The 12,474-nt window shown below is 34.3% G+C and overlaps 1 protein-coding gene across 1 annotated transcript; it reads left to right on the top strand.

The window, feature by feature from the left end:
• Positions 1–96: 96 nt before the first annotated feature.
• WHSC2_2 (Negative elongation factor A) lies at positions 97–11,172 on the top strand. The gene is made up of 4 exons (XM_051216013.1): positions 97–1,438; positions 1,891–2,091; positions 6,039–6,204; positions 9,250–11,172. Exons 1-4 carry the CDS (start codon positions 1,361–1,363, stop codon positions 9,768–9,770), a joined length of 966 nt encoding a protein of 321 aa, XP_051066561.1. The 5' UTR covers positions 97–1,360; the 3' UTR covers positions 9,771–11,172.
• Positions 11,173–12,474: the final 1,302 nt, after the last annotated feature.

The following is a 12,474-nucleotide window of genomic DNA, read 5'->3' as shown; positions in this document are numbered from 1 at the left end:
GACGTATATTTCGGGGTTTTTTGGTTCAGCTATTTTTTTAACTATTTCGAGTGTTATATATATATATATATATATATATATATATATACTTTTATTCTACATTATTTTGTAATATGATCCACAATCATTTCAGTTATATTTAATCATTGAAATTTTTATCCTCTGAAAGAGCTTACACCCTGGGAAGTTTCCAACTGGATTAAAACAGATATCTAGTTTTATCTGATTCTGGTTTAAATTTTAACATAATTACATGAAATCAACAAAATGTCAGTAGAAATTAATGATAAGAAGTTAGGAAGTAGTCAGAAACTCTCGTATAATAGTAGTTCCATATGTGAAATAAAATGCTTCTAAAGTGATAACAGATCTAATGATGTTCCATGTAGCTGTACCTTATAAATGTAATATGCGAGTTACATCTTTATTAAAATAAACCAGATTAGTTAGCCCCGGACAAATGCTGTGACCCGGATAAAACCTTTTTTTAAAAAGAAAGTTATTTTTATTCAATATTTTCGTGAAAAAAACATGATAATGTCTCGAAAGAGTGGAGTATCCCAATTTAACATTGTCACAAATCATGCATTGAATTAAGCAATCTCTGATGACGATAATCATTCACAATACACGATATATATACAACAACTACATTGTTATCACTCATTTTTGACTTATTATTGTCCAACATTATTAACAAATTGAAATATGAGTTTATACTTTTGATTTAATAGTTTCTGTAAATAGAAGTAGAGTTTTTTTATGAGTGAAAGGTAAAACTGGTTTTTGTTTAGGGTTATAGTGTTGAGAGATCTACATTTTTTCTGATAAGTGAGCATTTTAAAAAACAGGCTTTTGTTTTCGAAGCGTAACTTCAAACTATAGTTAAGTAAAAATAACGACACTTGTTGAAATAAATTATAAACACGATTATATTCACTCTTTATAATTTTAGTTGTAAATGGGTTACATACGTAATATCTATGAACTCGTTAATTTCTAGGCAATAAATAAACCTGATACAGGGTTTATTGGACCCTTAACACAAGCTGAATATGAACAACTTTATCCTCGGACTGACAAGCCTGATCTATTGGCTGAGGTAGCTGCTGAAGAAAATGAATGGATAGAATTTGAACGGCTTGATGAAAAAGAAGCTGTTCAAGCTGGAACTGCAGCTTGGACTCCCTTAACACCACCCTATATCGATTCACATTTCTCCATATGGTCTCTGTCAGAATCTATAAGTGCTAGTCAGCTTTATCTGGGTGGAAAGCTACCTCCACCTCCAACAGCTAGTTGGGCAAAAGTATTACGACGAGACTATACAGCAGATGATTACGAAGAAGAAATTGATTATATGCGTGCTCGAGCTGAAAATGAAATCAAATATGAAATCGGTGAACTGGCTCCTGTGCGATATGCAATTCACGTTCAGGTAACATTATAGTTATTATTTAATTTCTGGATTCCATTGTTTATTATTTTTTACTGATAAGATATCATCATGAGAAACTGATGGTATGGTTCTAGTAGCTCTATGCTTATTTTTCCTCTAGTGTTTTTTTCATATAAATATTTTAAACCCGAATTCGAACAGCGATTCCATCTTGACGTGGTTGCTTATCATAGCAACCTAATTAAGTTGAACATGTTTTTTTGTCTTACATGACATCCTAACCAAGGTATCCACAGCACCTATCTTAGGCCTAGCTTTGATTACGACTAACCGACCTTTCCCCTTTTAAGTCGATACTGTCAGTTTTTGGGTACTTTATCATTTCAAACCTATTTCCTGTCTTGTAGTAAATAGAATTACGAAAGTTTCGAATTTAATGACTGTCGTTCCACTGCTACATGTATTTGTTTTTCTTTTTTCCTCTCTCGCAGGTTGCTTCAACGTATTCCGAAAGTCTGATGATTTCTTCTTTGGCTGAAGATTATTATTGTATAGCAGGTTATATTGGTTGGTGTGATCTGTCCGATCCAAGTCTTTCCAGTCATGTTCAGCAAATGAGTCACGATCCGTTACTTGTTGGTTTACGTTATGATGTTAGTGAAATGGATGGTGATTATCTGTTGGAGTCAATGGTAAGCGTATTTTTAAATTTCAGTTGATAAATAAGTATTATGTCACACTGTATTTCATTTACAAGTAGTTGTTAGATTTATTGCAATAACTCAGCTGATGTAGAATAATATCGTAAGACAAGCTAGGTATATTTATGTATCAAAATACATAATACTAACTGCTTCTACAACTACTAATTATCATAGTTTCCATCACGGACTTAGGTGGACAACTGTCTCACACCCGACATTTTTTGGTGGAGTTTTGTTCTCCGAGCTGGATGATTTGGTTGTGAGGCTTTTATCATTCTTCTGGAGGTCATCATCAACACAAACTTCAAGTAGAGGTGGAATGTTCGAATTTCTCCACATATGACTCACAGCTTGTCCTGTAGACCTCAATTTTGATTGGTTGTTGTTGACCTTTAACCTGTCATTGTTTGTCTTATTTTGACTGTATCCCCCATTGATTCGATTCTTGGTCCTATATTTATCCATGAATTTTCTGATTGGTTGATAGATTGAATCAATTTCAATGTATTTGTTGATTACTGATTGATCTGAGTGCCAAGCTTCTAAAAATCCTCTGGTTTTTTTAGAATTGCCTCTATCCAAGATCTCAACGTTTTCCCAGTAGGATGTGTCCACAGTTGTCCACATGTATTTATATCAGTGAGGATATGTCATGGTGTTTGACCGCTGATTGATGTTCATACAGTCAAGGTTAAGAAGGCGTCCGTCTTGTCTAATCTAGTTTTTTTCGCAGTTGGAACAATTTATTTTGTAGATGATGTTCGGTTTTTCTTCTTTCATCATATTGTCCTTTAGTTTGCATAAAATTTATTGGAGTGATTTTGTTGGTTTGTGTGCTACACTTATTACAAAAGGCTTCAACAATCTTGTAATTTCTGGTATGCTTTTTATATATGGTAGGATGATCCATTTGTTGGTTTCTGTACTTGATTTTGTTTCTGCTGATCCGTTAGGTTGATATTTTTGATGAAGCTGATTGGGTAGCCGTTCTTTTGAAAGATAGTCTTTAGATATTTTTCTTCATTTTTTCGTGCTGCATGCGTGTTGCAGTGTATCCTCGCCCTCTTGAATAAAGTTTGTACTCAGTTGATTTTGTGAGTTCTTTGGTTGTTACTACTGCAATTGAGAATTTTATCTATGTTGGTCGACTTCTGATATAGTTGAGTTTCCAGTTCTCCTGTGTCGGTTCTGGTGATTAATACATCTAAGAATGATAGTGTTGTTTGACTCCACCAAAATCATCCGCCTGAGCCACAAATCTCCCCTATCTCATACTCGACATTATTATGTTTCGCTGATCACGGCCTCCCACTAAGTCTCCCGGAACTTCATCTTGTAGCCATTCACTTTATTATTATCATCATCAGAATAGGCGGATTTGTGGAGATTGTAGAATTTTCATCCACAGCAGGTATTGGATCAGAGTTACGCAATATCATAGATTGAAGTTAAACGCTAACAATGTTGGATGCGCGCTCAGTGGTCTAAAGGCTAAACGGTTGCGCGCGCGACCGAAGTTCCTGGGTTCGGTTACTGGGTGCAGTGTCGTGGATTCGTACTTCTGGGGGGTCCTATACTAGAACAAAATGGACGTTCAGTACTTCCATGTTTTGAATGGTAACCTAGTTAAGATCAGTTTGCGATTTAAACTATAAAAATTCTGAAGTCGCTACAAATCCCACTATTCTAAAAATAATGCTTATTTTGTATTAAACTCAAATTCGATATAATGTACTCAACAATAACAACATTTGAGTGTCAACGCATACAATCACCGAAATGATCGGTTCATTGTGGTCAGACGGTGTATCGACCAATAAGAAGACAGTTAGTCTACTGTTATCCAATGAAATACAAGGAAGGGAATCAAAATTAGTTACTCGTAAGTAATATAGTTATTATACACAAATTTCACTAGTTGAATGTCGCTCTCCTAAATGCATGGATATCTAAACTTTAAATGAATGGTTTGAAATTTCTGAAATTGTTTTCTTTGTATGTTGGATATTGATTATCAGTTGATCGGATGACTATAATTCTTTCGGTATTATTACGTAGATCTTCATTTCTGTCAGGGGTGTTGATGTTAAGTCACCGTCTCCATTTCCTCACTGTACATGATAAATATGTATAACGATGTTTTTATTTCAGTAGCTAGTAAGGGGTTTTCTGCATAATTACAACTGGATACTTACAGCTTATTTGTAAAAAAATTTTATGGTATTTGGAAATTCTAATATTTTGTGCTCGTAGTAAAGATAATTTTGACTGGCGGAACACAGCACTGCTTCATTGGCTGTGTCTTGTTATAAATAATACTTTTGAGAACAGTAAATAAACTATTGTATATGTATATATTAACATGTTGTAATCAGTACTTTTTTAAAGTCGTTTTTACTCAATAAGTACATTGTCCAGTGGTTGTTACTTCAAATCAGTTAGTTTTGACATTAATAGTTGTTTTACTAATCAGACGATTGAGTACCATTCCAAACAATGGTATCAATTTTATTTTTATTTCCTAAAAGAAGTTTATATTTTAATGAACAGAACAACATCCTCTTTTCATTATTGTACCAGTAATTAGTCGAAGTAAGTATCAAACAATTTAAACTGGTCATGAATTTGTCCAATACTAATATAAACACAATGATGTTTACAAGCATCCATTGTTCCTGATCTTCATAACTTTGCTTTCATAAACATATAATTCAGTGACCAGCTAGTTTGTAGTCCAATTTGTTTCTTGTCTTCTTTCGGTTGAAATAATTATCTTAGCTTCGGTGGAACGTTTCTCAATTAAAATAATTTCAAAGAGTTGAAATACCTATTATTTAGATCGGTGGTTTATAGATGGTTTATTCGATTCAAAGGTACTATGCTCACTGGGTGTTATGTTCTGTATAATTGTTGGTTGATTAGATTCATAATACAGGCGAATCGGAGATTCTTTTGATACGAAATGGGGCCTAACGAAACTGAGTAGATCGAATGGCTTGCACTCAACAACATTTCAATGATGACAACCACACGTGAATGAGAAGACAGACACACACACACACACACACACAGAGAGAGAGAGAGAGAGAAAGGAACTTGCACTAGAGTTGTGATGTCTTGAAAAGTGACAATTATATGAGTAGACATTACAGTCTGTGTAGTATGTTACAAGATAAAAAAATACCCGTTAAAATAGGTACGAGTAACACAGCGTTGCTACATTACTAAAACAATACTTAATCATTATGTGAATGGTTACAATAATATTTCTGATCTGCAACACCAACGAGTCACCGTAACAATAAGGTGTAAAATGCTATATATTAGTTGTCCTTTTAGCAACCCCGATTTGCTACATTATTACTAATGTAGATCATTCGTAAAATTTCATGAATTTAATCTTATGTGGGTTCGTGGATGTTTGGGGTCAGTTACTGACTCTATCTCTCTGTTCAAAGGCAGAAATTACATGGTATGAATTTCAATTCATACAAATATCAGTTCACAGGTTCAAGTCCAGCCCCACCTACATCAGTTCTGGCAACCTGGGCAGTAAACATCATAAGTTCTCTCATATGAAATAAAATGTAGCTTAAACCTAAGGATATGTATTTGTACTCTCTAACTGAATTAGTTGCATGAAGTTTGTTTAGAAAACAGTTAGAATAAATTAGTCATCAATTCAATTCATCATCAGATAGTGGTGAATAAATGTTTTTTTAAAAAAAAGAAACAATGTAATCTATAACATTCACGCATATATCCATTTAAATTTGACAAAATTACAACTCTCAATACATACATATTTGCTAACCATGAGCTACCTTAAGCCAGTCACATTGTAGTTCTATAGTTCCCGCACATATGGTTTATTACATTGGTTTTTTTTCAATAAGTAATAAAACGATTAAAATTTCTGTTTTTTTTGGTTTTAGATCGATAGTAATTTCTCAGTAATTGAACATCAACAACTTGTATTCGATTTAGCTATTGGACCACATCAATTAAGACATGCATGTCATTTAGCTTATCGTCATCCTAAATTAAAATTAGTACTTAATCATTGTGGTTTACCTGTAGAGTTTACTGCAAGCAGATCAGGTGAGTTGTGTAAATGAATGAATTGTAAAACTTACATTGTGTTAAATATTAAAACATTTTAAAAATATTATATGCTAAGTTTTTCAACACAGATATTTTGTGAATGTAATTGAAAGTTATACTTTCTTTGTACGAACAAATGAATTTTTAAGGAAAAGATATTAATCTAGATTTTCTGTTTTGTTCAACATTGATTTATACTAGTGTGACTACGTATTAGTTATTATGATATATTATGGGTGCTATCATAACATGTGTCTTTTTATATTTAAAATGCTGGATAAAATAAGTCAAATTAAAAGTTTTCACTAACGATGTATTTACTAATAAAATCAGTTTGTTGAATGTAAATTTAGTTACATATAGCATATATTACCGTTAAACAATTATCAATCACGTTATCTTGTTGCCCACCTCATTAAGAAGTAATCCACCAATTTCGTTATTGTATTGGTTCTCGTGATAATTGGTTAACCATACATATTGACACTTTCTTAAACCTTCAATAAGTATAACAGAAGGTTAAATGAGTAGTCGCAAGTGATTTATATAATTCAGAATTATAACTCGTGATTATATAAATGAAAAACCATAGAGTTCCAAATTTATATACATCTCATTACTTACATTTCTATGATATTTTGTATTTGAAATCGATTAATATATTTTTAGTTAATTGACTTACAATTTATAAACAGTAAATGACCACTCATTCAGTAAGTCTAAATGAAGCGTACAGTTGGCACTGTATTACCGTAACTTAACTGTTTAGTAAATACCAAGTATCTACGCATAAACTTAGTCGCTTTATGGTAGTTATGTGCGTTCCATGTCTTAATTCGTTTCAATAAGTTCGTGTTTTTTAATATTTGCATTCGGTTTTGAAGTTTGACTTATTGGTTAAATAGATAAAAGTTGTTTTGGGTTCGAACTTCAGTTCAATTTTATCGGTTTATGTGAATTCTCACGATCTTTTAGGTGTATGTATAGCATCAAGTCCAAAAGTAGAACGGGAGTTTTCAGACTCGATTTTAGTCGATTGTCATCTTTGCGCTGCTTTGTTAAATGAGGCTGTAAGAACACAAAATAGAGAGATGTACATTCTATTGTCTCTTTGTAGTCTCCGCCTACACTTCCAATAACTAAAGCTCCAACTAATTGATCAGGTAAACTGAAAATTGTTTACAAATGCGCATTTTCAACTAGGAGTACCTAACCTGTCGTATACCCTGATGATGTTCTCGTGACTTTCGGGTTGCTTGATCTTCCAAGGGCGATGGGATAATGCATCACAGTACTACTGTGTGCTAGGCTCAAAGAGAATTGTATGCTATATGCATGAAAATCTGCCCCGTTATTGTTCCTATTTGACCCCCAAATGCCCCGGTACAACCGAGGGTGTGGAAAGTCCGCCCTCCCTCTCGAAATACTCTCACATGGCCACGCGCATATAACCACTGCCAGGAAAGTCCTGCTCACTGTCTTCTCTCAGTGAGGGTGTTGTTCACAAAGTTGAGAGGACGGAAAGCGGATGTCCGGCGCTTTAACCGGGTTGGTGGACACAGTGGGTTCACTTAGGGGAGTTGGGAAACCATGATTCCAAACCACTGGTACACATGGGCTCCAGGATCCTGAGGAAACAAATGGCGTATGAAGCTGTTGTTGGTCACCAGCGACTTTACGTTGCTCCACTTCCTTGTGGGTCAGACCATTAGGTCGAGGGCTCTGGTTGTGGCGCCCTAAGAAAACCACTTGCTTTGGCCCGGGTACCCGGGCAGTATCACAACCCACACACAAATCAAGTGACTTGTGTGGCGCATATGTATTCGGTGCCCCTTTGTGCCATTATTTATGTGTTCAAATAAATAAATTTTCAACCAGGTTCGATAGAAGGCATTTGGAACTTTCAGTATTATCTCTAGACCCCAGGAATGCTCTGATGTAAGCTTTTGCTTACTTCTTTTACTAGGTTGTGTCAAGAAGAATCGGCGATACACTTACTCTTCACATAACATCCAAACAATTGTAAAATTAGAAACCGATAGGTTTTGAACGGTCTTGACTGAGCTGGTTAAGTTTCGGTAACTCATCTTTGCTGTCATTTATGAACTGACAAAAGTTCTTCGCAATGCTTACTACGACATAAAAAAACACTGGTCTACTATCAAACTAGGTTACTGAAATGATGTCCTGAGCACTGAAAGGTAATTCAACCAGCCTCAAGCTAATTTCCCTGTTCTCGATTAAATAGTTTTGTTGTAGATTTCTACGGCTTTATCTTCTACTGATAAGCTGATTGACTTGAAGTATTCAGATAACATAATTCTGTTAGTCGGATACAGACACAAAATATAAATCCTTCTGAACTATTTGAGTGACAGCCCAATAATGTTTGGAATGGGTTTCTCTTCTAAGTGTTTTCCCAACAGTGTTCTGCGTAAATCAATGATTATATCATGAGGAATAGAACAATCTTATGTGTTGATCATTCCACGTACCCTAAGAGTTTTTGCTCAATAGTTAATGAAACGCTGGTACGGATGCAAAAGCTCCCCGAATGTACCAACTCAATTGTCTTTCAGAGAGCATAAATACTGCAGTAGTTTACCCAATCACCAATTACCCTGAAATACTTTGATGACTATTATGGGAGTAGGTAGGAGATAAAAGAGCAGCTGTCAAGCCAGTATATTCACTCAATCTTTAAACCATTCACTTTTAGACAGGCGTGCCGTGAAGTTTAATCTCAATGGTCCCAGTTTGATAGTTGATAGTCGTCTGCGGTTACAGAAATACGTTGATATTGCTCAAAATTAGATCCACTAGTCTTGACGTACTCATTCTCTATCAGCTTTAATAATTCGAATTTATTAAATATTGGTGTTCTGAACAGTTATCTTTGATTTTTTAAGATAATAGAACGTTGGTTGACCTTTTTTCTTCTATTTGCATTTTGCCGTAATATAATAATTGTCACATTTGTGTATTTCGCTAATCCCTAATGCTTTATTTGTATCCATTCGGTTGTCTTCTTACTCATACAAGACAATTTAGCTTGGAAAAACTGGCGCTCAGACTTGGAACTACTCAGTCGATATCCAAATGTTTATTGCAAAGTGACTGGTGCTACTGGTTGTATACAAAAGTCTTCAGAATCATCTAACGATACATCCGATGTTTACAGTATCGATCAATGGTGTGCCAGTTCAGCTTTATCTCATGCAATCAGTTGTTTTGGACCAGGCCGTTGTTTATTTGGTTCCGGTTGGCCAATATGTCGATTATTCCAACCAAATCAAACAGGTTGGCCTGAACAAGCCACAGCTAGTGATTTACAAACATTTGATATACCTGGTGAAATAGCCGCTAAACGTGCAAGACGATCAGTTCCATTGAAAGTTCTTAATCTATGGGAAACTGCTAGATTGGTGGAACATGCTATGGGTGATGCTGGTTATGGATCAGTTGAAGATAAAGAGAAAATATTTTCGACAAATGCACAACATGTATATAGTTTATCTATTCGACCATATGGTTCATGTCCAAAACTTAAACGTTCTGAATAGTACTGAACAATCAATTGTATCATATTATAAATTATGTACGAAGTATTTAATGTATTATTATCTATACGCATTATCGATGAATTGGTTTTCATACAATGCAAAAAATTTTAGTAATGGGTTTTCCCCCGTTCTATCTGTATTGGAGCCTTTTTACTGTTATATAAGGCAGATAATTATACATTTGTCGGGATTGTTTCATTGTAAATAATGCTTATAAATTGAACAACTTAACTGAGATTTTTTAACTAGAACCTGGTAGAAACTGTAAAATATCTAACCAGTTTTCGTTATTATAGCCGTTTTTTACATTCTCAGAGAAGGTGAATATCATTAGATGGATGATTAGTGAGAATAATATGACGTTTAGTCATAGCTATATTCAGTATTATAAATACTGAAATCTTTGATGTTTTTCTCCAGTAATGGTTTGTTCACCTCCATACCTAGCCTTAATTAGGTATTGAATTATTCATCTCATAGATAAATCTTTCCTCGCTGTGTGTTTATTTCACTGAATACATAATATTCTCATTTGTTGTCTGTAATTGTATTATTTCACCTTGTCATTTTCATCTCGTCGTGCTAATGTGATGTGGTAACTTCGGCTAATACATATTTATGACAAGTCCTACGTTGGTTATAATAAATTTATGAAGTCAAGAATTTCACGATCTGTGTGATGTTGGATGAGCTATAAACTTATTAATACTGGGAATTTATGTTAATTTCTTTACATGTGAAAAAAGTTTTCGTTTGTACAAAGCTCTGGCTATCTTATTTTGGCTTCGTTGTCTAACCTGAACGTCACGAACGTTAGTTGTATATGATACGATTGGAAATTCATTGGAACATCAAGTAATTACCTTCATAATATATTTATCAATGAAGCTTCAATATGTCAGCGTTTTGTAAATGATTTATAAGAGAGTATATTATAATTATTAATGACACAAGATCTAGTATTGATTGGTAATGTGTTCGACTTTGGATCGAAATATTTATACCATAAAATATCTTGTGGGTTCCTATTTCGAAGTTTAGAAACAGATAACAATTATAAAATTATAAGATGACGTAATAAGAAATGTTCAGATAATTGGACCATGAAACGTATAGTTGAGAGAAAATAAAGTGGTAGGAGGGTGTGAAGAAAAATAATAAACGAAGAGGAAGTTAGAAAAAGAATAAATAAATAAATTCATTTATTACTTAAGGCCAGGGAAGAGATAAGGGTGTTACAAATTTTTTTCTGAACACAAAGACTTGGCTTGTTGGCTCGGATTCCTATAGCTTCTGCTATGTGTAAGAGACGAGATCGAACACCATAAGGAAAACTAGTGGGAATACGATAAATAACTTTGAACGACTTGTTTCTGTCAACTATATGACCGCTATCGATCAAGTGTGATAGAACCGAGCTGCGTATTGTTTTGACGTAACCTTTTCCTAACCACGAGGGGAGGTGTTCACTAACTCGTTGGTTCAGTTGCCTGGTAGTGCGCCCAATATAGCTTTCTCCACAGGAGCAGCTGAATTCGTAGATACACATAGAAGTGGCATATTATTATGTAATCGTTTTCATTGTTATCATTAACTCATAAACTACCTTGATTGGTTTAATAATTTCGTATATGCATATAAATATTACTGTATATTAGAGTAAAGCCTGATGAGGATCTAATCAAAAACAATAATATATTTAACGTGAGTAAAGACATGTTATGCAGTGACCACGTCTGACAGGCTGAGCCATGACATCCGATTGATTTCAGGGAATTCTGCCCGTCTCCATGGGTCACCTCTTCGTCTTAATTGCAGAATATGAATTTTCCCATGTTCATGTTCAGCTCTGAGTGTTGTAGTTAGGATCAATACCACTACAATTCTATTGGTTCCATAAACGACTTTCCAAATGAATAATTCCTTACTGGATGTATTGAGTTTTTAGAGCAAACTAAGGGCAATCAAAGTGGTTGTTCATTCGTTAAATACCGTTAGATCTCGGCTCAGTGGTCTAAAGATTAGGCTCACGCACGCGATTTTGAAGTCTTAGGCTCGATTCCTGGACGTGGGGTCGTGAATATCCACCACTGAGATAAAACGGCCGTCAATTCCTTCCAAATTTCCAATGACGCTCTAGCTAAGATCAGATCATGATTGGAAATTTATGAAAAGTTTGTTAAAAGCAATTTCAATGTTTCGGAGTCATTCACACAACTTTATGATGTATAGTGTTACATTTTATGTATTGAGATGGCTTACGTTTTATTGATGTACCAGTTAGATTTGAATAGACTAAGAATTAAAACTGAAGTAGGATTATGTGTATTCACTATGCTTGGTGAATTCTCATTCACCTACTAACAAACTTAATCAAATAAAAAGAACGTATTTATTAGATTGAAAGATGACATAATGCTGCTGAAGTAAATTTGGTAATTGTGAATACCTGACATTGTGATGGTTATTTACGAAGTCATCATTAACACTGAATTACATAAATATGATTTTCGAAGCCTAACTGTCGTTCAAACACAATGCTAAACCATGAATGAAAAAGTGATTTAGGTTGTACCAGGCAGACACTACTTCTATTATAAAAACAACATTGTAAAAAATGCTAGAGATTCATGAAGCAATAAGTGGTTCAAAGTCATTCCTATATCATATATATAAGAAAGATACCAATGCATAGTTTTCAATG

The sequence above is a fragment of the Schistosoma haematobium genome, chromosome 4, assembly GCF_000699445.3.
Source record: "Schistosoma haematobium chromosome 4, whole genome shotgun sequence".
NCBI lineage: Eukaryota > Metazoa > Platyhelminthes > Trematoda > Strigeidida > Schistosomatidae > Schistosoma > Schistosoma haematobium.
Note: the sequence above shows the minus strand (reverse complement) of the source record. Positions and strands in the feature narration are given on the sequence as shown.

Excerpts from the sequence above, each read along its gene's own strand:
- WHSC2_2 (XM_051216013.1), top strand. The coding sequence starts at position 1,361 with ATGCGTGCTCGAGCTGAAAATGAAATCAAATATGAAATCGGTGAACTG. Across the intron at positions 2,092-6,038 it reads ATTATCTGTTGGAGTCAATG|ATCGATAGTAATTTCTCAGT; the intron begins GTAAGCGTATTT and ends TTTTGGTTTTAG. Across the intron at positions 6,205-9,249 it reads GTTTACTGCAAGCAGATCAG|ACAATTTAGCTTGGAAAAAC; the intron begins GTGAGTTGTGTA and ends TACTCATACAAG.